The sequence below is a fragment of the Dictyostelium discoideum genome, assembly GCF_000004695.1.
Source record: "Dictyostelium discoideum AX4 chromosome 6 chromosome, whole genome shotgun sequence".
In the NCBI taxonomy this organism is placed as follows: Eukaryota; Evosea; class Eumycetozoa; order Dictyosteliales; family Dictyosteliaceae; genus Dictyostelium; species Dictyostelium discoideum.
Genome location: NC_007092.3, coordinates 2,276,361 through 2,302,702, shown reverse-complemented (window position 1 = coordinate 2,302,702; position 26,342 = coordinate 2,276,361). Strand labels below are relative to the sequence as shown.

At 21.3% G+C, this 26,342-nt stretch overlaps 11 protein-coding genes and 4 non-coding genes across 15 annotated transcripts; 7 read left to right on the top strand and 8 right to left on the bottom strand.

The window, feature by feature from the left end:
* Positions 1-278: 278 nt before the first annotated feature.
* DDB_G0292954 (hypothetical protein) lies at positions 279-1,122 on the bottom strand (the record flags this gene model as incomplete). Its single annotated transcript, XM_629452.1, has 3 exons — positions 279-597; positions 666-840; positions 903-1,122. The coding sequence occupies 3 exons, from the start codon at positions 1,120-1,122 to the stop codon at positions 279-281; spliced, it is 714 nt and encodes a 237-aa protein (XP_629454.1).
* Positions 1,123-1,683: 561 nt separating this feature from the next.
* DDB_G0292936 (hypothetical protein) lies at positions 1,684-4,143 on the top strand (the record flags this gene model as incomplete). Its single annotated transcript, XM_629451.1, has 1 exon — positions 1,684-4,143. One exon carries the CDS (start codon positions 1,684-1,686, stop codon positions 4,141-4,143), a length of 2,460 nt encoding a protein of 819 aa, XP_629453.1.
* Positions 4,144-4,365: 222 nt separating this feature from the next.
* On the bottom strand, positions 4,366-4,431 carry r61. Its single transcript has one exon.
* Positions 4,432-4,472: 41 nt separating this feature from the next.
* On the bottom strand, positions 4,473-4,531 carry r60. The gene has a single exon.
* Positions 4,532-4,751: 220 nt separating this feature from the next.
* DDB_G0292934 (hypothetical protein) lies at positions 4,752-7,094 on the top strand (the record flags this gene model as incomplete). The annotated part of the gene is made up of 1 exon (XM_629450.1): positions 4,752-7,094. The coding sequence occupies one exon, from the start codon at positions 4,752-4,754 to the stop codon at positions 7,092-7,094; it is 2,343 nt and encodes a 780-aa protein (XP_629452.1).
* Positions 7,095-7,461: 367 nt separating this feature from the next.
* Positions 7,462-7,523, bottom strand: r59. Its single transcript has one exon.
* A 224-nt stretch (positions 7,524-7,747) lies between these two features.
* DDB_G0292952 (hypothetical protein) lies at positions 7,748-10,474 on the top strand (the record flags this gene model as incomplete). Its single annotated transcript, XM_629449.1, has 1 exon — positions 7,748-10,474. The coding sequence occupies one exon, from the start codon at positions 7,748-7,750 to the stop codon at positions 10,472-10,474; it is 2,727 nt and encodes a 908-aa protein (XP_629451.1).
* A 414-nt stretch (positions 10,475-10,888) lies between these two features.
* On the top strand, positions 10,889-13,213 carry DDB_G0292950 (hypothetical protein; the record flags this gene model as incomplete). Its single annotated transcript, XM_629448.1, has 1 exon — positions 10,889-13,213. The coding sequence occupies one exon, from the start codon at positions 10,889-10,891 to the stop codon at positions 13,211-13,213; it is 2,325 nt and encodes a 774-aa protein (XP_629450.1).
* An 844-nt stretch (positions 13,214-14,057) lies between these two features.
* Positions 14,058-16,364, top strand: DDB_G0292932 (hypothetical protein; the record flags this gene model as incomplete). Its single annotated transcript, XM_629447.1, has 1 exon — positions 14,058-16,364. One exon carries the CDS (start codon positions 14,058-14,060, stop codon positions 16,362-16,364), a length of 2,307 nt encoding a protein of 768 aa, XP_629449.1.
* Positions 16,365-16,498: 134 nt separating this feature from the next.
* On the bottom strand, positions 16,499-16,571 carry tRNA-Gln-UUG-14. Its single transcript has one exon. It is a non-coding gene; the product is annotated as a tRNA-Gln (tRNA).
* A 151-nt stretch (positions 16,572-16,722) lies between these two features.
* On the bottom strand, positions 16,723-19,215 carry DDB_G0292930 (hypothetical protein; the record flags this gene model as incomplete). The annotated part of the gene is made up of 3 exons (XM_629446.1): positions 16,723-16,793; positions 16,892-18,519; positions 18,611-19,215. The coding sequence occupies 3 exons, from the start codon at positions 19,213-19,215 to the stop codon at positions 16,723-16,725; spliced, it is 2,304 nt and encodes a 767-aa protein (XP_629448.1).
* A 194-nt stretch (positions 19,216-19,409) lies between these two features.
* DDB_G0292928 (hypothetical protein) lies at positions 19,410-19,892 on the top strand (the record flags this gene model as incomplete). Its single annotated transcript, XM_629445.1, has 1 exon — positions 19,410-19,892. One exon carries the CDS (start codon positions 19,410-19,412, stop codon positions 19,890-19,892), a length of 483 nt encoding a protein of 160 aa, XP_629447.1.
* An 86-nt stretch (positions 19,893-19,978) lies between these two features.
* DDB_G0292926 (hypothetical protein) lies at positions 19,979-22,468 on the bottom strand (the record flags this gene model as incomplete). The annotated part of the gene is made up of 1 exon (XM_629444.1): positions 19,979-22,468. One exon carries the CDS (start codon positions 22,466-22,468, stop codon positions 19,979-19,981), a length of 2,490 nt encoding a protein of 829 aa, XP_629446.1.
* Positions 22,469-23,688: 1,220 nt separating this feature from the next.
* Positions 23,689-25,519, top strand: adcA (FYVE-type zinc finger-containing protein; the record flags this gene model as incomplete). The annotated part of the gene is made up of 2 exons (XM_629443.1): positions 23,689-24,348; positions 24,437-25,519. The coding sequence occupies 2 exons, from the start codon at positions 23,689-23,691 to the stop codon at positions 25,517-25,519; spliced, it is 1,743 nt and encodes a 580-aa protein (XP_629445.1).
* A 162-nt stretch (positions 25,520-25,681) lies between these two features.
* DDB_G0292922 (hypothetical protein) lies at positions 25,682-26,208 on the bottom strand (the record flags this gene model as incomplete). The annotated part of the gene is made up of 2 exons (XM_629442.1): positions 25,682-25,879; positions 25,960-26,208. The coding sequence occupies 2 exons, from the start codon at positions 26,206-26,208 to the stop codon at positions 25,682-25,684; spliced, it is 447 nt and encodes a 148-aa protein (XP_629444.1).
* Between the last annotated feature and the right edge of the window lie 134 nt (positions 26,209-26,342).

Sequence of the window (26,342 nt, the reverse complement as noted above, 5' to 3'; positions counted from 1 at the left end):
CCAGAAGTAAAAGAGTCNGTATCTTCATGTATGAGGACAATGCTCTAACAATATCAAGTTCGCATGTTATAAACATCCATGGTTTGTTCCCTTCNCCAACACAGAGTATGACCTTGTATTCAGGCGATTAGTCCGTCTTCCAAAAACTCAAGTTTATAGAGCAGTATAGTGTCTTCCAGAACCCCCTTATTATTATACCTAAAATCAATATTATCTATTAGAATTAAATATAAAATTTGATAATTATTACTGTTTCATATATTATTAATCTTTATGTTTTAATTACTTACATTATTTTTTTTAATTTCTAGAAAGAGTACAGTATCACCAACTTTCAATCCCTTTGGTGGTTTTGAATTCCATTGATTTTGGTAACTTGTGAGATTTTCAAGAATAATAGCTGTTCTTTCTTCTTTTGAAACATCTGAAACACCAATTGATTGAGAGTCTTGTTCTGATTGAACATTAATAAACAAAGGAACAATACCAACAGCTTGAGATGGTGTCATTTTAATTGTTCTTGTTTTTGTATTATTGTAATCATACAAAGCTTGTTTTAATAGTTCAGAAAGAGACCTAGAAGTACCATCAAGAAAACTAAAATTTATTTATAAATGATTAATTAATAAACATATCGATAATTTATATTGTTCACAATATCATACTCTTGTTGTTTTAATTTTGAGATCCTCTCCTTGATAGTTCGATTCAATCTTTCTACCATACCTTGAGTTGTTGGTGTACGAGGAGCTCCATGTGCTGACTTGGAGCCTGGAAAAAGTTTTAGGAATTCTTTTTGGACTTTGTTTTTAAATTCACGTCCATTATCGCAGTGCCATACTTTCACAGAGTTTTAATATAAAAGTTACAAAACATCATATAAAAAATGATTGATACCAAACCTTTTATTCTATTTCGTTGGCAAATGTCACACGTATCTACTGCATCAGATACAAAAGAATACAATCCCATATTATAATATTTAGTCTTGTAGTTCCCATAGGTTGCATCTCTTCCTATATGACCTTTATGCATTTCTTCCCAGAGTGATACCATTCTATAATCATTAATTACTTCTAAACACACTTCTTTTGATATATTTCTATCTCCGCCACAATTCATGACTTTTTTTTCAATTCTAAATAATTTTTCTTTTCTGTTTCTGTTTTTTATTGGTCAGAATTTAAAAAATGATTGTGTTATGGTAAGGAAAAATATTTACTCATCATGTAAAAATTTATAATTTTTATGTTTAGTATTTTCAAAATTATTATCTTCAATAAATTTTAAATAATTTATCTTGTTTCATTTTGGGAAAATGAAAATAAAAAAAAAAAAAAAAAAAAAAAAAGTTTTGTTGGGGAAAAAAAAAAAAAATTTTGGCGCAAAAAAAAAAAAAAAAATTAAATTAAAAAAAAAAAAAATTAAATTAAAAAAAAAAAATTAAAAAACCTTAAATAGAGCTAATATTCAAATAAAAGATAATAATTTAATAAACTTTATTTGTTTTTTGAAAAAAAAAAAAATTTAGGGTCAGTGATTTTTTTTTTTCACTACGCTACTGTAGTGAAATTAAATAATAAAATTCACTACGCTACTGTAGTGAAATTTTATTGAAAATTCCCTACAACAATTTGTAAAAAAAAAAAAAACTTCTTTTTCTTTTTTTTTTTTATATATAATATGGATTTATTATTCAGTCAGGTTTTTAAAAATATTTATTTAAAGAAAAAAATCTATTCATATATTTCAGAGTATAATAAAGAACAGAGATCTATCAGATATAACTATTATGATTTCCCATTAGAACTCGTTTTAAAAACAAAGAATCAACCATTATTAATTGAAAAATTAAATAATTATAATAAATATTTTAAAAATAATAATATTAATAATAATAATAATCAGTATTCAGAAATATCAATATTAAATAGTAAACATTTTTTAACATTTAATGAACAATGTTTAAAACTATTATATAAATGGAGTGAATTACCATTAGAATTATTTGAACTTATTTTTCAAACATTTAAAAAAGAAATTGAGAAATTAATTGGAAAAATTAAAAAAATAAATAAATATAGAAAAGAAAAAATACAACACCATATTAATTTAATCAGTAATGGAGATTTAGATAAACTCAAATATATAATAGATAATCAATTACTCGAAACTGAATCAATCAACTTCAATTCAGTTTTTAGTTTAATACATTCAAGAAAATTAAAAAGAAAAAGAAAAATGATTCGTTCTGAAATTACAATCCAAGTGAATCATGATCATCATGATGAAGAAATAAAATTACAAGAAATATTTCAATATTTAATAAAAGAATCAAAAATTGATTTATCATTCACTCAATTAACAACATATTTATGTGAAATTATGATTAAAGATCAATCGAAAATATTTGGAAAACAAATTATAGAATTATTTCCAAAAGAATTACCAATTATACATAATCAATTAACCAATGTATTTCAAATAATTTCTAAATACAAAGACCAATTTATATTTAAATTATTATTAGATAAATATAAATATACACCACCACCAACACCACCAACACCACCACCAACACCAACACCAACACTTGTACCACCACAAACACCAACAAAAAAACCAACACCAACACCAACACCAACACCAACAACAACCGAATCAGAAATTTTTACATTGTTAGGTATTAGAATAAGTAAATCAACTTTAGAAGCAATGAATTTCCCACTTGAATTTATTTTAAACAATTTTGATTTAGAAATTGTAAAGGTACTTTGCGAAGCATTAAAATCAAGATTACTCAATGAAACAACAGATAAATTTAATACAAATTCAACTATTCAAATAATATATGACCCTAAAATTGCATTGTTTTTAAGTGATAATTATTTTTTATTATTAAAAAAAAAGAAAAACGAAATTAAAATCTCATGGCTATGTGATTTACGATTAAGAATCGTTGGTAAAAGGGAACAGGTTAAATTTGAAACTTCTCAATATATTGCAAATTGTTATTTTGATTTTATCAATAAAGAAATGATAGAGTCTGAACAATTTTTAGCACAACAGCATAATAATTATTATAATAATAATTATTCATTTTTAACATCATTTGTTGATATTATAGTAATGGAAGAAGATGTTGGAGCATTGATTGCTTATTTTAATATTTTTCCAAATTATTACAATTTCAATCAAGTTAATAATGCATTTTATAGTGGAAATAAACAATTATTTAATTGTTTTATAGAAAATATATTTAATGGTAATTTTCCATACAATTATAATATATTTTCAATTATTTCATTTTTGGCTTCATGTATCGATTATGGTTCTTTCAAACTTTTTAATTTTATTTCATTAACAATAAAGAATAATGAAAATATTAGTATAGAATATTTTATTAGTAATTATCAATTTATTGAATGTTTAAAAAGTGTTAAAAGTAATAATAATATCTCAAGAAAATGGTTTATCAATTCACATTTAAAATCATTTTATTTTGATGCATTATCACATACTGTCTTTCAAATTTTAAACAAAAAAGTCGATTATAGAATTACTCATAAAGCTTTAAAATCAGATTCAAAGTTTATCATTAGAGAATTAACATCAAACCAAATTATATATTATAATAATAATAATAATAATAATAATAATAATAATAATAATAATAATAATAATAATAATAATAATAATAATAATAATAATAATAATAATTACAATAATGAAAATAATAATGAAAATAAAATGGATTTGAAAAATATTCCTTTAAATATCATTCGTTTTGCTGTTATTAATGGTATTGTTTTAGATTCAGATATTCAATTCAAATCATTTGGTTTCGATGATGAAAATTTGGTAAAATCATTTTATGAAAATAGTATCAATGAAATATTATGTAGTAGACCATTATTGGATAAAAATAATGGTAGAGGATTTGTATTTCATAGAATTTTAATTAAATTGTTTTTTAATGGATATATGTCATTTAAAGTTAAAGGAAATCGTTTATTAAGAACATTATCATCAACAAATAAATTTCCAGAAATCAATGCATTAATTTCTTTTTCAATGATACGTAATGCTAATTATAACAATATTACTATTTTTAATGAAGATTTTAATAAATTAAAATTTTAAAATATATTTATATATAACTTTTTTCCATTCTTTTTTAAATTTGAATGTTGGTTGGTTTTTAGTTTTTTACTGTTTTTGGGTGGTTTGATTGTTTTTAGCTTTAGTAAGACTACAACAAGGTGAGCCCCATTTTGGGTCACATTAATTTGATTCGTGACCGAGTTTCGAACCTAGGACATCTTTAGCTTGGGAGTTCGAACCTTAAAAAATTTTATAAAGATACAGTTGACTTAGGTTTTAGAATAACCTCAAGGAGAAGCAAATAATAATTGCGTTATCCAATTCAAAAAAAAAAGACTTAGGTTTTAGAAAAAATTTTATAAAAGATACAGTTGACTTAGGTTTTTTTATTCAGAAAAAATTTTGTTAAGATTGCTGTAAGGTCAACTTATTTGTGTTTTTGCACATTTAATTATTTTTAAAATAATTAATATATATCCTGATAAATATTTATAATTTTTGGTTGTGGGATTTTCTTTCCTCTTTTTTTTATTTTTTTTTTTTTTTTGAGAATTTATCAAAAAAAAAAAAAAAAAATTAAAAAAACTTTTTTTTTCTTTTTCTTTTTTTTTTCTTTTATTTTGATTAACAACCTATTAATATATTAAATGGATTTATTATTCAGTCAGGTTTTTAAAAATATTTATTTAAAGAAAAAAATCTATTCATATATTTCAGAGTATAATAAAGAACAAAGATTAATCAGATATAACTATTATGATTTCCCATTAGAACTCGTTTTAAAAACAAAGAATCAACCATTATTAATTGAAAAATTAAATAATTTTAATAAATATTTTAAAAATAATAATAATAATAAAAATAATAGTAATAAAAAAAAAAATAATAATAATAGTAATAATAAAAATAATAATAATAACGATAATAATCAGTATTCAGAAATATCAATATTAAATAGTAAACATTTTTTAACATTTAATGAACAATGTTTAAAACTATTATATAAATGGGGTGAATTATCATTAGAATTATTTGAACTTATTTTTCAAACATTTAAAAAAGAAATTGAAGAAATAATTGGAAAAATTAAAAAAATAAATAAAGATGGAAAAGAAAAAATACAACACCATATTAATTTAATCAGTAATGGAGATTTAGATAAACTCAAATATATAATAAATAATCAATTACTCGAAACTGAGTCAATCAATATCAATTCAGTTTTTAGTTTAATACATTCAAGAAAATTAAAAAGAAAAAGAAAAATGATTCGTTCTGAAATTACAATCCAAGTGAATCATGATGAAGAAATAAAATTACAAGAAATATTTCAATATTTAATAAATGAATATAAAATTTATTTATCATTTACTCAATTAACAACATATCTATGTGAAATTATGATTACAGATCAATCGAAAATATTTGGAAAACAAATTATAGAATTATTTCCAAAAGAATTACCAATCATACATAAGCAATTAACCAATGTATTTGATATAATTTCTAAATTTAAAGATCAATATATATTTAAATTATTATTAGATAAATATAAATATACACCACCAACACCACCAACACCAACACCAACACCAACACAAACACCAACACCAACACTTGTACCACCAACAACAGCAACAAAAGCAACATCAACAACAACCGAATCAGAAATTTTTACATTGTTAGGTATTAGAATAAGTAAATCAACTTTAGAAGCAATGAATTTTCCACTTGAATTTATTTTAAACAATTTTGATTTAGAAATTGTAAAGGTACTTTGTGAAGCATTAAAATCAAGATTATTCAATGAAACAACAGATAAATTCAATACATGCCCAACTAATCATATAATATATGACCCTAAAATTGCATTGTTTTTAAGTGATAATTATTTTTTATTATTAAAAAAAAAGAAAAATGAAATTAAAATCTCATGGCTATGTGATTTACAATTAAGAATCATTGGTAAAAGGGAACAGGTTAAATTTGAAACTTCTCAATATATTTTAAATTGTTATTTTGATACTATCAATAAAGAAATGATAGAGTCTGAACAATTTTTAGCACGACAAAATAATAATAATATTAATAATTATTATAATAATTCATTATTAGCGCAACAGCAAATTAATTTTAATAAATATCCATTTTTAACATCATTAGTTGATATTATAATAAAGGAAGAAAATGTTGAAGTATTGATTGCTCATTTTAGTATTTTTCCAAATTATTACAATTTCGATCAAGTTAATAGTGCATTTTATAGTGGAAATAAACAATTATTTAATTGTTTTATAGAAAATATATTTAATGGTAATTTTCCATACAATTATAATATAATTTCAATTATTTCATTTTTGGCTTCATGTATCGATTATGGTTCTTTTAAACTTTTTAATTTTATTTCATTAACAATTAAGAATAATGAAAAGATTACTTTAAATGATTTTATTAATAATTATCGATTTATTAAATGTTTAAAAAGTGCAAAAAATAATAATAATATCTCAAGAAAATGGTTTATCAATTCACATTTAAAATCAATTTATTCTGATGCATTATCACATACAGTCTTTCAAATTTTAAATAAAAAAGTTGATTATGGAATTATTCGTAAAGCTTTAAAATCAGATTCAAAGTTTATCATTGGAGAATTAATATCAAACCAAATTATGTATTGTAATAATAATGATAATAATATTAATAATAATAATGAAAATATAAAGGATTTGAAAAATATTCCTTTAAATATCATTCGTTTTGCTGTTATTAATGGTATTGTTTTAGATTCAGATAACCAATTCAAATCATTTGGTTTCGATGATGAAGATTTAGTAAAATCGTTATATGAAAATAGTATTGATGAAATATTATGTAGTAAACAATTATTGGATAAAAATAATGGTAAAGGATTTGTATTTCATAAAATTTTAATTAAAATGTTTTTAATGGATATATGTCATTTAAAGATAAAGGAAATCGTTCATTAAGAACATTATCATCAACAAATAAATTTCCAGAAATCAATGCCTTATTTTCTTTTTCAATGATACGTAATTCTAGTTATAATAATATTTCTATTTTTAATGAAAATTTTAATAAATTAAAATTTTAAATAAAAAAAAGTTATGTATAACTTTTTTTCCATTCTTTTTTTAAATCTTTTTTTTTTTTTTTTTGATTGGTTTTTGGTTTTTGGGTGATTCAAATTGTTTTTTGTAGTTTTTAGCTTTAGTGGGCCTACAACTAAGCTGAGCCCCATTTGGGTCACTTTTATTGGTTACTATACGGAGTTTCGAACCTCGGACCTCTCTTAATATTCGGAAGTTAGGAACTTAAAAAAATTTATCACTTTATACAGTTGACTGAGGTTTTTTTTTATAATGTGATAAAATTGTTAAGATTGCTGTAAGGTCAACTTATTTGTGTTTTTGCACATTTAATTATTTTTATAATTATTAATATATATCGTGATACATATTTTATTATTTTTGGTTGTGGGATTTTGTTTTTTTTTTTTTTTGAGAATTTATCAAAAAAAAAAAAAAAAATATATTTATAAAAACTTTTTTTTTCATTTTTCATTTTTCTTTTTCTTTTTTTTTTTTTTTTAACTAGCAACATATTATTTTATATATATATAATGGATTTATTATTCAGTCAGGTTTTTAAAAATATTTATTTAAAGAAAAAAATCTATTCATATATTTCAGAGTATAATAAAGAACAAAGATTAATCAGATACAGCTATTATGATTTCCCATTAGAACTTGTTTTAAAAACAAAGAATCAACCATTATTAATTGAAAAATTAAATAATTATATTAAATATTTTATAAATAATAATAATAATAATAATAATAATAATAATAATAATAATAATAATAATAATAATAGTAATAATAAAAATAATAAATATTCAGAAATATCAATATTAAATAGTAAACATTTTTTAACATTTAATGAACAATGTTTAAAACTATTATATAAATGGAGTGAATTATCATTAGAATTATTTGAACTTATTTTTCAAACATTTAAAAAAGAAATTGAAAAAATAATTGGAAAAATTAAAATAAATAAATATGGAAAAGAAAAAATACTATACCATAGTTATCTAATCATTAATGGAGATTTAGATAAACTCAAATATATAATAAATAATCAATTACTCGAAACTGAGTCAATCAATATCAATTCAGTTTTTAGTTTAATACATTCAAGAAAATTAAAAAGAAAAAGAAAAATGATTTATAGAATCCAAGTGAATCATGATCATCATGATGAAGAAATAAAATTAAAAGAAATATTTCAATATTTAATAAACGAATCTAAAATTGATTTATCATTTACTCAATTAACAACATATTTATGTGAAATTATGATTAAAGATCAATCGAAAATTTTTGGAAAACAAATTATAGATTTATTCCCAAAAGAATTACCAATTATACATAATCAATTAACCAATGTATTTCAAATAATTTCTAAATACAAAGACCAATATATATTTAAATTATTATTAGAAAAATATAAATATACACCACCACCAACACCACCAACACCACCAACACCAACACCAACACCAACACCAACACCAACACCAACACCAACACTAACACTAACAACACTTGCGCCACCAACAACACCAACACCACCACCACCCCCACCACCAACACCAACACTAACAACACTTGCACCAACAACACCTGCACCACCATCATCATCAACAAAAACAACAACAACAACAACACTTGCACCACCAACAGCAACACCAACACTAACACCAACAACTGAATCAGAAATTTTTACATTGTTAGGTATTAGAATAAGTAAATCAACTTTAGAAGCAATGAATTTTCCACTTGAATTTATTTTAAACAATTTTGATTTAGAAATTGTAAAGGTACTTTGTGAAGCATTAAAATCAAGTTTATTCAATGAAACAACAGATAGATTTTATAGAAATTCAACTATTCAAATAATATATGACCCTAAAATTGCATTGTTTTTAAGTGATAATTATTTTTTATTATTAAAAAAAAAGAAAAACGAAATTAAAATCTCATGTCTATGTGATTTACATTTAAGAATCAATAATAAAAGGGAACAGGTTAAATTTGAAACTTTTCAATATATTGCAAATTGTTATTTTGATTTTATCAATAAAGAAATGATAGAGTCTGAACAATTTTTAGTACAACAGCATAATAATAATAATAATAATAATTATAATGAATATTCAATTTTAGCACAACTTCATAATAAATATTCATTTTTAACATCATTAGTTGATATTATAATAAAGGAAGAAAATGTTGAAGTATTGATTGCTTATTTTAATATTTTTCCAAATTATTACAATTTCGATCAAGTTAATAGTGCATTTTATAGTGGAAATAAACAATTATTTAATTGTTTTATAGAAAATATATTTAATTGTAATTTTCCAAAAAATCATAATATGAATTCAATTATTTCATTTTTGGCTTCATGTGTTGATTATGGTTCTTTTGAACTTTTTAATTTTATTTCATTAGCAATAAAGAATAATGAAAAGATTACTTTAAAAGATTTTATATATAATCACCAATTTATTAAATGTTTAAAAAGTGCTAAAAATAATAATATCTCAAGAAAATGGTTTTTCAATTCACATTTAAAATCATTTTATTTTGATGCATTATCACACACTGTCTTTCAAATTTTAAATGAAAAAGTTGATTATAAAATTATTAATAAAACTTTAAAATCAGATTCAAAGTTTATCATTAGAGAATTAACATCAAATCAAATTATGTATGAAAATATTAATAATAATAATCATAAAAATAATAATAATAATAATAATAATAATAATAATAATAATAATAATAATAATAATAATAATAATAATAATAATAATAATAATAATAATAATAAAAATAAAAATAATAATAATAATAATAATAATAATAATAATAACAATGAAAATAAAAAGGATTTGAAAAATATTCCTTTAAATATCATTCGTTTTGCTGTTATTAATGGTATTGTTTTAGATTCAGATAATCAATTCAAATCATTTGGTTTCGATGATGAAAATTTGGTAAAATCATTTTATGAAAATAGTATTAATGAAATATTATGTTGTAGACCATTTTTGGATAAAAATAATGGTAAAGGATTTGTATTTCATAAAATTTTAATTAAAATGTTTTTTAATGGATATATGTCATTTAAAAATGTAGATAATTGTTTATTAAGAACAATATCATCAACAAATAAATTTCCAGAAATCAATGCATTATTTTCTTTTTCAATGATACATAATGCTAGTTATAACAATATTACTATTTTTAATAAAAATTTTAATAAATTAAAATTTTAAATAAAAAAAAAAATGTTTGGGTTGGGGGAGAAAATGATCTTTTTTTTTTTTTTTTTTATCATTGATATAAAATATATTCCCTCTCTTTTCAAAATAAAAAAAAACAATTACATAAAAAAAAGAATGATAAATAATTGAATTCTAAAAATAAAAAAAAAAAAACAAAAAAAATAAACAGAATGATTACATTAATTTTTATATATTATATCGTGTGTATTTTGAGTTCTCTCCACTAAATTCATACTAAAAATAAAATTAAATCACAAAAAAAAAAAAAAAAATAAAAAAATAAAAAATAAAAAATAAGTTAAAAAAAAAAAATTTTTATTAATAAATTAATAAAAAAAAAAAAAAAATAAAAAAAAAAAAAAAAAAATAAAAATGATCATTTTCTCCCCCAACCCAAACATGAAAATGGATTTTTTATTTTATAAAGTATTCAAAAATAAATATTTAATCAATAAAATCTATTCATATATTACACAACACAATAAAGAACAAACATATATTGGATATAACTATTATGATTTCCCACTTGAATTAATATTAAAAACAAAAAATCAACCATTATTAATTGAAAAAATAAATAATTATAATAAATATTTTAAAAATAATAATAATAATAATAATAATAAATCAATAATAGAAAGTAAACATTTTTTAAATTTTAGTGAATATTGTTTAAAAAGATTATATAAATGGAGGGAATTACCATTTGAATTATTTGAAATTGTTTTTGAAACATTTAAAAATGAAATAACAGAAATTAATAAACAAATTAAAAAAACCAATAAGGAAATTAAATATCATAATAAATTAAATTATAATAGTCCATATATAGCTCGATTGGTTAGAATTGATTATAATTCAATTATAATTGGTATTTGTGATTTAAAGAAACTTAAATACTTGATAAATAATAAGTATCTCGAAATTGAAACCATAGATATAGAACCAATATTTAAAATGTTTGATAAATTTAAAAGAACAGTAAATGGTGATGATGATGATGATGATGATGAAATTAAAAAGAAAAAAGAAATTTTTAGATACATCCTTAGTGAATTAAAAATTGATGTATCATTCAGAGAATTGGTACATTATTTAGAGTATATAATTAAAACAAATCAATCAAAACTATTTGGTTCACTAATTTTAGAATATTTCCCAAATAAATTTCAAATATTGTATGATCCATTCTATTCAGCAATAAATAATTTATTTAGTGCAATTAGTAAATACCAAGATCAATTTATGCTTAAATTATTATTAGAAAAATATAAATATACACCACTACCACCAACAAAGTTACCTTTAGCACTATTAGAAAATAATGATGAAATTGTGAAATTATTAGGAATTAGTATAGAGAGATCGATATTGGAATCATTCGATATACCAATTGGATTTATTTTTGAAAGTTTTAACCTAGATATTGTAAAAGTTTTATGTAAAAATTTTTACTGGAAATATTTTCAAAGAGATAAAGAACCAATTCACAAACAAAGATTAATATATGATTCAGATGTAGCAATATGGTTAAATGATAATTATTTTGAAGAATTAAAAAACTTATATAATGTTAAAATCTCTTGGGTTTGTGATTACCAACTTAGAAAAATTGGAAAAAGAGAACAGGTCAAGTTTGAGACTTTACCACTCCCACAACACAAATATATTGATTACTACTTTTTACAATCAGTTAATAAAGAAATGATAGAATCAAATCTTTTTGAAAAAGAAATACCATTTTTTTATAATCCATTAGAAATTCTTAATGTTATTATCAAGAATCAAGATGTGAATGCATTAAAATCTTATTTTAAAAGGTTTCCAAAAAAGTATAATTATAATCAAATTAAAAAAGCATTTGAATCTGGCAGTAGTAGTAGTAATAAAGAATTACATAAATGTTTTTTAGAGAATATTATCAACCATGGTAATATATGCTTTGGTGATGGATCATCTCCATCACTTTTTAAAACAAATCTTATTTTATTGTTAATTCATTCAATTCAATGTAATTTAATTGACCTTTTTAATTACATTTCACCAATAATTTTACAACATTATGTAGAACTTGATGAAAGGTCTTCTTTTTTTTTTAATCAAGAAGATGATAATAAAATCTATGATATTAGTATACTAAATTTTAAATTTAATCCAGAGTTTGTGTCATGGTTAAAAAGTAACCCAGGAACTGCAAGAAAGTGGCTTTACAATTCTCAATTGAGAAAGGTGTATACTGATATCGTATCTAATATGGTTTTCGAAATTTTAGGTCAAATCTATAGTTCAATTAGTAAAATAAATAAAAAAAATTCTAAATTTGTAATTGCTCAATTAATTTCAAATGAAAATATTTTAAAAGGACTTTCGAAATGGAGATCAAAAACCTTTGCATTAAATATTATTCGTTTTGCAATTTTAAATTCGATTATCTTTACAAATTCTCAAATTAAATCTTTTGGTTTTTCTTTAAATGTTGAACTTTTGTTCATTTCTGTTTATAATGGTGGTTTTTTAAATGATTTATCATTTTGTTCAATTTCATTAGAAAGAAAACTAGGTAATAGTTTTATTTTACATAAAATTTTAATTAAATTATTTTTAATTGGTCATTTATCAATTAATAATTCAAAAATTAATTATTTATCAAAAAAAACTTCTTCTCAACATTATAATTTTTTCATTAAAAATTTAAATACTATTTTTAATTATTCTTTAACTTTTAAATAAAATTTATCTTCAAAAAAAAAAAAAAAAAAAATAATTATTAATTTTAATTTATTTTGAAAATAACCCTTTATTATTTATTTGTATTAAAAAGAGTTTAAACTTTTAAAAAAAAATAGTTGAACATTTCAAAGTTTATTAACAAAATATAGAAGGTTATTAAAAAAAAAAAAAAAAAAAAAAAAATTGAACACAATTAATTTAAGAAATAAAAAAAAAAAATGACCCGACTAATGAGAACTAGTGTCTCTAAGTGAACCTGATTTTTTATTATTTTTTTTTTTATTTTTTTTGGGGTATTGAATCAACCAACAATAACACACTATTTTAATCTTGGAATTTAATTTAGATATCCCAAATTAGATAATTGAAAAAAAAAAAGATAAAAATAGATTGATAATTTCAAAAAATAGTTATTATTATTTATTTCTATTTTTAATTTTTTTTTTTTTTTTTAATTAGAAACTCTTAATGATTTTAAGATATAAAAAAAAAGTTAATAACAATGTTTTATCTTTTTTAAAAAAAAAATAAAAAAAAAAATGAAAAAAAAATAAAAATAAAAAAAAAACAATTTCTTATTTTCACCCACTTTTTTTTGTAATAAAGCTAAAGATTGAATTTATAATCACCAAAAATTAATATATATGTATATGTTTATTTTTATTTATTTAATATTTAATTTAAAATAAAAGGACAATAATTTTTTTTAAATTTTCTATTTATAAAATAATTAAATCTTTATTTTTTTTTTTTTTTTTTTTTTTTAAATTTTTTTTTTTTTTTTTTTTTTTTTGATTTTTTCTTTTTTTTTTTTTTTTTTAAATAAGCACAGTACAAATTTAAAATGGGAGATTTATTTTTTAAAGTTTATAGAAATTCATTTTTAAGGAAAAAAATTTTTCAATTTTTAAAAATTAGTAATCAATATTATCTAACATATAATTATTATGAATTTCCACTTTCATTAATAATTAAAACCAAGAATGAAGTTTTATTAATAGAGAAATTAAATTATTTATTTGAAAATTCTCAAAAAGATAATTATAAACATTTTATAAATTTTAATTATTATTGTTTATATAAATTATTTAAATGGAAGGAATTAGATTTTCAAATATTTTACAAGATTTATAAGATTTTTCAATTTGAAATTGAACAACAATTTAAAAAAGTTTCAAATTCTTTAGATTCATTATTAGTTTCAATAGAAAATTATGAAACATTGAAATTTATTGTAGATATATTTAATCCAACAATTTATGATTGTAAAAATTTAGAAAAATTTTCATTCTCATCAAGTTGTGATTCTAAAAGAAGATTTAAAATTTTATTAGATTTAATAACTCCTCAAGCTAATAACAATAATAATAATAATAATAATAATAATAATAATAATAATAATAATAATAATAAATTAAATTTTGAAGAATCAATTTTTAAAGTTTTAGAAAAAATTGTTGAAAAGAAATTATCAAAAGAGTTTGGACCTATGGTATTGAATAAAATTGGTTTATTTGAATCAAATTCTTCAAATTTAACATTTTTAGAAAAGATTATAGAATACAGTGATGAATTTATGTTTAAAATGGTTTTAGAAATTTTTAAGAAAAAATTAAATTCAAATATGGATCCTTTTGATTCGAAAATAAAAGTTTATGATACAAAAGTTTCAATTAAAACCATTGATCAATTTAAAATTAGACCATGTTCATTAATGAAATCATCAATGTTGGTACTTTTAAAAGTTATGATTTCTTTACCTGATGATTTTATAAAGAAATTAAAGAATTCCTATACCAGTTCAATTATAGTTAAAGATCCAAGTATTGCTCAATACATTTTAAAAACTCGTGCATTCGATTCATTAATAAATAATATTAAATTTTTACCAACATGTATAAATAATGATTTATCAAATGCAATTGAACTTTCAAAGAAAGCACCAACGACAATATGGAGAGGTTTATCATCATCTGAATATTTAACAGTTGAAAAGTTTCAATTCTTTTTAAAAAATGGTATAAATCTTCAAAAGATTTTTGATTCAAATCGTACATTTTCCATTCAAAATGATTTACCTTTAGTAAAACTATATACTAAATATTATAAACCACCGCTAACTTTATTAATATCTGTAGCAAATGAAAATCATCAAGAAATTTTAAATTATTTATTTGAAAATTATTGGTTTGATCACTTTAAAATTCAATTAACCTCAATCGAGAATCAATCTCAAATTATTAATAGTGTATATAATTATTTTGCTTTATTAGAATCCTCAATTAAATATGATCAACAATTACTATTCAATAACTTGAATTTGAATTTTGTTAAAACATTAAAGATTCAAGATAATAAAAATCTATTTGAAAATATGTTTGAAAGATTATTACAATCACCTCCTCTTTGCAGAGTATCAAGATGTAAATTTTTTAATAAATTGAATAGTCTTCCATACTTTAATGATTACATTTCAAAAAAAACCTTCGAATATAAAACAAAAACTTTAAATCATCATTTATTTGAAAGTAATGATCAATCAAATAAAAAACTTTTACCTTTTATTTTAAAAAAGTGGTCAACCGAAATTTCAAACTCTGAAAATCAAATTCAATTTGAAAAGAATGAATTTTTAAATATTTTATTTCTTTGTATAAATAATAATTGGGTCTTTTTTATTGATCAGTATTTAAAGAAACAATTGGTTTTAAACAAAAGCAACTCATTTAAGAAAAGATTATTACATGATTTATTGGCTTCAAACCCTAGGGTTATTTTATATTTAATTTCAATTGGTTTTTTCTGTGAAAAGGAAATTGAATATATATTTGAAATTTTCATTCAATCCAATAATCACTATTTCACTATCAAACTAATTGATTTTATTTTATTATCTAAAAATGAATTTTGTGACCTTTTAATTAGAATTTTAAAATCATCTGTAAAATTACAAAATGACTCTCTATTAGAATATTTAATAAATATAAAAAGAAACAAATCAAATCAGCAAACAGTTATTGAAAACCAATTTAAGTTATCCGACATTCAATATAAATTTTTAAAAAATTTTGGTGTGTCATTTAATGGTTATAAACCTTTAATAATAGATGATTTTAATAATAATAAAAATTTAAATTTTTCAAATTTTTAATTAAAAATTTTAAAAAATGTGTAAAATCTTTTTTTGATCTTTACTCAAAATTTATTTCTTTATTTTTTTTTATGTAGATACCCAATTTAAGATTTGAACCTGTGACCTGTCAAAATATTTTTAAGAAAAAAAAATGGTTCTACTGAGACTCGAACTCAGATTACAGGATTCAAAGTCCTGGGTGCTAACCAATTACACTATAAAACCTTGATATTTTTATAAATTTTATTAGCAAATTTTATATTGCAATTAAATATAATTTTTTATTTTCATAATTTAAATAATTATATATAATTTTATATAAATATAAAAATAAAAAAATAATGTTTTTTGTTGAAAATAAAAAGAGGAATAAATTTTATTTTTTAACTTGTTTTTTTAACAATTCTGAAAAAACAGTGAATCTATTAATATTGATACCAATGTCTTCTAATAATTGAAAAAAAAAAAAGAAGGTTGTTAATATTTGTAAAATTATTATTATTATTAAAATTTTAAAAAAAAAAAAAAAAAAAAAAAGAGCATACCATCAGTTAGATTTAAAATCTTTCTAAAATAACTATTAATCATAGAATCATCGAATGGTAAAGAAGTAACGTTTGGAAAATCCTCCATACCAATAGATTTGGCAATAATATGATTAAAGAGACCAAATTCAATGAATCTTTTATTGGCAAGACCATCTATTGAAGTACTATCGATAGTACTGATGATTGATATCAAATCCAATGGATGAGCAAAAGAATATTTTTTTGCAAGGTAATTGTAATATTGAATGGCAATCTTATTTTTCCTAAATTTGGTTATTTGATTTGGTTTGATAGGAAATTTCAAGTCAATCCAATCATAATCTGGAAATACAGATCTAATAGTAGATTGGATTAGATTCTCTTTTTTTAAGGCATTGATTTTATCTAATTTGTATAAATCCTCCATTGATAGATTTTCTTTTGCAACCATTTCAATCAAAGATCCTTTGTGAATAGCTAGTTTTGGTGGTGGTTCCGGACCAAAATTTCTTTCAGGATGAACAAAAGGGTAAAGTTGAGCTAAATAGGCTAATCTAAAAGGAAGTTTTAATTCTGTTCTTAATCTTTCAGTCAACATATGTTCAACACTGGAATGTCCCCACAAGTCGGAAATTTCTTTAAAATCATTTGACAAGAGAAATTCATCCAAGACCGATTTAATGAAGCGAGTAGTGGGAGTGTAATAAAACTTTTCAAAAATCTTTTGATCTTTAAATTTATTCGATTGAAAATTGAATGATGGATACTTGATATTCAAATATTGAATGAAATTCAAACAATAATGCCAATCTTTTGGTAACAATTCCTCCAACTCTTTACTATATTTTAAATCATACCATTGAGATGGTCCTACAATATTGAATCTCTCTTCAATCTCTTTGATCATTAATTGTGAATATTCTCTTTCACTTTCAAAATCTTGATACTTGAATAACCATGGTTTTAAATATGGATGAAAAAAACAAATAAAACTAATAGAACGAGTGATTGAATCATAAATAAGATATGGTCTATTATTATTGAAATCAATTGCATATACTTTCTCTTTATCCACTTTATATGGATTTTTTTTAAACTCTTCTTTTAGTTTAAATAGTTTTTTACGCATTACAAAATCATTTTCATTATTTTTATTATTTTCATTATTTTCATTATTATTATTATTTTCATTATTTTCATTATTATTTATTTGATCATTAGTATAGTCACCAATTTTATATAATGATAAATGATCATACAAACTAAAATAATCTAATTTAAAATTCTGAGTCAATAATATTAAGTTTTTTACCCTATGTTGTGCAAAATAATTTTTATACATGATCTGGTGATGCAATGATATAGGTAATGGTTTAATAGGGTTGGGAATTGGATATGGCTCAACTTTACTAATATATCCAAGTTCTTTAAGTATTCTTTGAATTATTTGAGTTGATGCTGATATTACTATTACTTTTAATGTAAACTTTCTTGTATCCCAATTATGATATGGATAAATATGCGTTAAAAGTGAAGGAATGTTTAATGGAGCATATTGATTTCTAATTCTTTGTAATTGATATATACGATGAATTGAATAAATATCTTGCTTATACCAATCATCTAAACTTTTAAAACCCTCTCTCCTTTTTTTTTTTAAAAAAAAAAAAAAAAAAAAAAAAAAAGTTAACAAAATAACCCGAAGTAATAATATTAAATAATAATAATAAAACTTACTTTGCAATAAAATTAAAAAGGAATCTTAAAGATTCCAAGTCACCCCAACGAAAAGTTTTTAAAAGTGGTGATGTTGGTAGGAAATCGAATTCCCTAGGGTGAGCGATTCCTAAATTAAGGACTTGAAGTTTACTGAGAACTTTATCTTTATAAAAAGTTTGAAAAGGTTGTAGCAAAAGGTCCAAATAGTTATTGTGGTGTACACTCCATTTATATTTGTCTTCTATAACATATGTTTCTGAATAAATTTGTGGCGCTCTTTCAACTAAACCTTCTAACTTTTCATCGAAATCAATATCCATTTCTTTTATATTTTTTAATAAATTATCGTCTATTAATTTTAATTTATTTTCATCTTCCTCTTCATTTTCTTTCTCTTTTTCTTTTTCTTTTTCTTTTTCTTCCTCATATTCTAATTGAATTTCTTTTTTAGATCCATCTTTTAGTTTATATATTACTTTGGAATTATATGTTTGTGTGTTTATTGCTGTTGTTGAATAAAATGATTTAATTTGTAATCCAATTCTATTTATAGTTAAATTTTTATTTTTAGAAATTGAACAATTTAAATATTTATTAACATTTTTTACAACAATTCTTAACATGTTATTTTAGTTGTTGTAAAAAAAAATATTATTTATAAAAAAAAAAAGAAAAAAAAAAAAAAAGATTTTTTTAATTTTTCATTTTTTTTTTTATTTCTTTTTTTTTTATTTTCACGAAAAAACCTTTTGCTTAAAACTTTTTTTTCAAAAAATTAAAAATAAAAGGATAAATAAAAAACGGATAGAATTGGAAAATGAATAAATTTAAATATACTCTTGCAATTATAAAACCAGATATATTAGTAAAACAAAATCAAAATGTAGATAAAATTATAAATAAAATAGAATCAAAATTTATAATACACCAAAGAAAGCAAATTAAATTATCCTTAGAAGAAGCAGAACAATTTTATAAAGATCATAGAGGAAAATTTTTCTATGAAAGATTAATATCATTCATGACTAGAGGTGATATAATACCTTTAATATTATCTGATAAATCTTTAGAAATTAATAATAACAATAACAATAATAATAATAATACTAGTATAAAACCTTGGAGAGATTTTATTGGTCCAACACACAGAGATAAAGCAAGAGAACAAATTGGATGTTTAAGAGGTGAATATGGTACTTCAGATACAAGAAATGCATTCCATGGATCTGGTTCTGAAGAAGAAGCAATTGATGAAATTAATTTCTTTTTCCCTCATTTTTTAGAAAATAATAAGAAATAATAAACTTGTAAATAATAAATAATAAATAATAAATAATAAATAATAAATAATAAATAATAAATAACTTTTTATTTTATTTTATTTTTTTAATTATCAAAATATTCAATTAATTTTGAATCTTTTATACATGATTCAGAAATCCAATTTTCAATTAATTTTTTAATTGGTTGATTAAAATTTTGAAATAAATAAATTAATGTTGAAAAGTAACCTCTAATAAATAAATTATTCTTTTCACCAAATTCTTTTAAAAATGTTTCAATATAACTATTATTATTACCTATTTGTTCATTTAAAAATCTAATAATTAAAAGATAACCTTTTTCAAATATTGTTTTTAATATATTATTATTTATATTTAAAAATAAATTATTCTTATTTTGATTTTGATTTAATTTATTTGTTAAATATTTTAAAATTTGAATATCATTATTAATCATTGAAAATTCTATTGACTCTTTTAAGCTTAATTTTGATATATTTAAAAAATCTAAAGAATCAAATATTTTTAAAATTTCAAATCTTTGATAATTTGTAATTAATACTATCCAATCGTATTTTAAAATTGATTCAAGATCTTTTTGAAGTTTTTCATCTTTATTTTCTTTTAATAATTGTTTTTTAATGTAATCGATTAAATGATTTACAACTTTGATTGAATTATGTTTAATTGAAGTTTGAAGTGATATGAATAAAATGTTGATATCTGAGAATTCATCATTTAATAAATAGAGAACACAATCTAGATGATTTGATTTACAAGCATTGATTAAAGCTACAAATGATAATCTACTTTTAAAATGTGATACTAATAATTTGAGAATTGGTAAATGACCATTTAATGATGTCAACTCTATTGCATTTCCAATGTAATTTTCATTATAAAATCCATTTTCAATTAAAAATTGTACAACCTCCAAATGACCATTCTTTGACGACTTTTCCAATGCATTAAAACTACAACCTTCTGTACGATTATTATGTAAAAACTTTACAATCTCCAAATAACCATTTTCAGATGCGTAATCCATCGCTCTCGAAGTGCATCCTTCGGTACGATTGAAATGTAAGAATTTAACAATTTCCAAATGACCATGTCTCGATGCTTCATCCATACAACTACTTGAAAATGTGGTAGTCGCCTCGTTTCTATGATAATGATGAAACTCTATAATATCACAATAGCCTCTAATACAGGCACTTAATACTGCCTCTGGTGTAACTTTAACATATGGTATTGTTTTAGTTAAATATTTTAAAATATCCAAATGGCCATTATTGTAGACTGGTGTCAATAAACCCATTTCTATTCCTTCTGGTCTATTCTCCAATATGAATTTACATATCTCGATTCTCCCTTCACTAGCTGCCACCGTTAATGCGTGTGAATGAGATGTACAATTTCTTTGATGTAAATAATTGATTATATCGAATCTACCATTCTTAGCTGCCAATCCAATTGCTCTGTTCGATGGTTGTTCTGTTCTCTTTTGAAAAATATATTTGATTATATCTAAATGACCTTTTTGTGCTGCCCAATCAACACCATTAGATGTACCACTTAATCCAGGATGATTCTCTGTTAACCATTTTAATACTTGTAAATTACCAGATAATGCAACACTATTAATTGCATTACCACTACAAACGTATCCTGTAGTTTCATATAAATACTTTAACATTTCAATTGATACTTTATCATCTCTAACCGCTGAATCCAATACTCTTTTAGATGTTACAATGCAACCACAATCTTCAATTAATAATTTCAATAATTTAAAATTACCACTACTAGTTACATGAACTAATGAATGATCCATTTGACATTTAAATCCATTTTTAAATAAAAATTTTATAACTAAAAATTCTTTATTATTATTATTATTATTATTATTATTATTATTATTATTATTATTATTATTATTATTATTATTATTATTATTATTATTATTATTATTATTATTATTATTATTATTATTATTATTATTATTATTATTATTATTATTATTATTATTATTATTATTATTATTATTATTATTATTACTACTACTACTATTATTACTATTGATATTATTTGATTTTTTACAAGATAATTTAATTGCATTTTCAATTATAGTTGTATGATTACATTGATGTATTAATAAACCATATTTTGAATAGATTTCTTCAATTAATGATATATCTTTGTCACCCAATTTTGAAAATAACATTTCAAATGATCCAATTGTAAAATTTAATTCTTTATGATTCCTTTTAAATTTATATTTTAATAGTTCTATATAACTTTGTTCTAATAGAAATTCAACTGAATCAATTTCATCATATCTATAATATTTCTTTCTTTCTTTACCATTATGATTTCTAATCCAATATCCAATTGTTTTTAATAAATATTTATTTCTTATTATTTTAAAAAACAATTTATCATTATTATTATTATTATTATTATTATTTTTAATATTTAAATTATTTTTATTATTTAAATTATTATTATCACTACTATTACAATAAAAACTATCGTCATTATTATGATGATGATCATTAGTATTATTAAAACTATCTTCGTTATGTGTCATTTTCCTTTTTTTTTTTTTTTGTTTTGATTTTTTTTTTAGCTTTATGTTATGTCATTTTTTTTTTTTTTTTTTAATAACTTATATTTAAAAAAATTAAAAAAAAAAAAATAAAAAAAAAAACCCTTTTTGTGAATTTTATGGGAAAGTGTTTTAAATATTATTTTTTTTATATTTTTAAAATATTATTTTATAAGAAAATAAAAAAAAACAAAACAAAAAAATATGTTTAAACAAAACAAAACAAAAAAATATTTATAGAATCGTTGGAAAAATAAAAAAATTATTTTATTTAATTTAAAAAAAAAAAAAACAAAAATAAAAATAAAAAAATAAAAAAATAAAAAAAGAAAAAAAAAAATTAAAAAAAAATTAAAAAAAAAAAATTTTAAAAAAAAAAAAAAAAACCCATAATAAGAAAATATCAAAGGATAATCTAAATAACATTTTTTAACAATTCATAGATTTTTTATATCACAAAGTTACTTTACCGGAAATTTTTGAGCTGTGCTATGAAAAATTTTCCAAATGAGTCAACTGAGAACAATTCTCTTAACGTGACTTAAATCAACCCTTGATTTTCATTTCCTTTAAATTGAGGCTTCTCATAAAGAGTACATTCTTTAAATAAAACCAAATAAAAAATTAAAAAAAAATTAAAAAATTTAAATTCCTGTTTTTTATTTAATATTAAATATAATTATTTTTTTTTTTTTTTTTTTTGGTTGTATATTTTTTATTATGTAACCAAAAAAAGTTAATATTTATTTGATTTTGTAATCCTTTTTAGGTTTTTAGAAAAAGAAAAAAAAAAAAAAAAAAAAAAAAAAAAAAAAAAAAATTTTCCATTTAAGTCTAATATTATTTTTTTTTTTTTTTTAAAAACCAAAGAAAAAAAACAATTGGTCGGAAATTCTGTTTTGGAGTTGAAAAAAAAAAATAAAAAAAAATAAAATAAAATAAAATAAAATTTAAAAAGTGATCTTTTTTTTGACAAAAAAAAATATCAAAAAAAAAAAAAAAGTAAAAAAACGTCAATCAATTTTTTTTTTTTTTTCATTATTTTTTTTTTATCAATTATCTTTTTTTTTCGGTTGTATATTATAAATTTAGTGTACAAAAAACCAATTTTTTTTTTTTTTTTTATTATTAGTACCATTATTTTTCAACACTCGTAAAAAAAAAATCAAAAAAAAAAAAAAAATCAAAAAAAGATAAATAAAATGAATTACCAAGTAACTGTTTCAGGTGATCCAGAACTTGCACAAGAAAGTGTTGATTTCGTATCAAGTGGATTTGGTAATATGTCAATGAATGTAAATACCACCTCAAGTCATCATCATCATCATAGCAATAGTGGTAATGCTGAAGTTTCATTCAATGGTGGATTTGGTATGCCAAATATGACTATGGAAGTCAAAGAAACTCATAGTGGTCACCATCACCACCATAGTAATGGTGGTAATGCAGAAATCTCAATTAACAGTGGATTTGGTATGCCATCTATGACAATGTCAGTCACAGATAGTAATAGTGGTCATCATCACCATCACCATAAAGAAAGTGCATCAGTTAATTTATCATTAGGTGGTATTGTTGGAGCAGTTGTTGGTGCAGTTACTGGTGGTGTTATGATTGATGGTCGTAATCGTATTTGGGTGCAATTGAATCAATCATCATATGTCGGTGGTGATATCATTAGTGGTACAATTGAAATGGACTGTATAGTGCCATTCTTTGCCAAAGGTGTCATTGTCAAAGTTAAAGGTTTTGAAAGATTATGGCTTCAAGAACTTCGTACTGAAACTGAAGGTGAGGGCTCAAACAAACGTACAGTTTATAAAACCATTGATCATAAAGAAAATAAAGAATTTTTCAAATCAGTAAGTAGTAATTTATTAAATCATTATTATCATTTTTTTTAAAAAATATAATGTGTGCGTGTGTGTTAACATTGGAAAAATAAAAAAGACAATTGTTGTTTATCCACAAGCAGGTACAGTTAATTGTGGACATTATAGTTTCCCATTTTCATATCAATTACCATCAGATTTACCAGGCACATTTTGTCATGATGGTAAGGATGCAATGGGAGCATATTCAGCAAAGATTTTATATAAATGTAAAGCAACCGTTGATGTTGCACATAAACACGATTTGAAATCAACTACTAAATTAATTATCAATGAGAAATGTGGTGAATTGGTTCAACCAAGTTTTGCAGAGAATAAGAAATCATTCATGTTGACCAAAGGTAAATTGCATGTAAAGACATGGTTGAATAAGAATGCCTATTTCCCAGGCGAGACATTGGTTGCCAAAATGAAGGCAAACAATACCTCAATTAAACCAACTAGAAAGATCTCATTGGTGGTACACCATACAATGCAATTGAAGACACGTCTTTATCATCGTTGTATCACCAATGCAATTTATAAACAGCAATACGACGGCTTCCAACCATGCTTCTATGGCAAGCGTTATCTCCCATTCTCAATACCAGTGGATTTGAAACCATCATCTTCCTTGGGTAAACATATCACAAGTAGCTATCTATTGGAGTTGGAGTGCGATATCCCAATGGCAATCGATTTATCTGTAACCTTGCCATTGACCTTATTCGCCCCACAATTCCTCTACAGCACTGTACCATCTCAACCACCAGGTACTCCATTACCACCTGATGTCTCATATCGTCATCCATGGGAAGGTGATGAACATGCTACCGCTTGTCGTAAATGTAATAAAGGATTTAGTTTGTTTGCTCGTAAACATCATTGTCGTCATTGTATGAAGATTTTCTGTGATAAATGTACCTCAACCAAAACTACAATCACTAAATTAGCTTATCCAAAACCAGTTCGTGTTTGTGAAGAATGTTATCCAATCGCAACTCAAGGTGGTAACAAATATCAATCAGCTAAATTAATGGCTGCTCAATATCAAGCAAGTTTAAATGCTTATTATGCTCAATATGCTTCTTTATATCCACAAATTTATCCAGATCAACAACAACAACAACAACAACCATCTGCTCCACCACAACAATATTAATTTTTTAAAAAAAAAAAAAATAAAACTAAAACTAAAAAAAAAAGTAAAAAAAAAAAAATATATTTATAAATAAATACACATAAATCTATATATATAAATAGATAGATGTTTTTTTTTTTTTTTTTTATACATTTATTAATTTTCTATCTTGTTTTACTTTTCTTATGGAATAATTAAAACTGGATATGGTGAATGTTTTAAAACCATTTCACTAAAACTACCTAAAAACATTTTCTTTAAAAATCCATTACCTCTAGTTCCAACTACAACAATATCTGGATTTTGTTCTTTAATTGCTTCAATAACATCCTCTGCATTCTCTTTAATTATACTAATATATCTCCATTGAATTTCATCTGGCTAGTAATATTATTTATTGTGTTAGTGTTATAATTATTATTATTATTATTTTTTTTAAAAAATATAAAATAAATACATACAAATGATTTTTTACATTTTTCAATATAATTCTTTTCTAAATCTTTTGATTTTTGTTCTTCTTCTATATTTGAAAGTTTATTTAAATTATCAGAGATTGGATTTAACCATGAGTTTTCAATACGATGTACAAAATGCATTAATGTAATTTTATCACCTTTATTATTTGAATTTAATAATTTATTCTTTATGAATTGTAATGCTCTATTACTATTATCACTACCATCTACAAAAAGTAAATAATTAACCATTTTTTTGTTTTTTTTTTTTACTATAGTTTGTTTTTATTTTGGTTTTTTTTTTTTTTATTATAGTTTGTTTTTATTTTGGTTTTTTTTTTTTTTGGTTTTTTGGTTTTTTTTATTTTTTTGGTTTTTTTTATTTT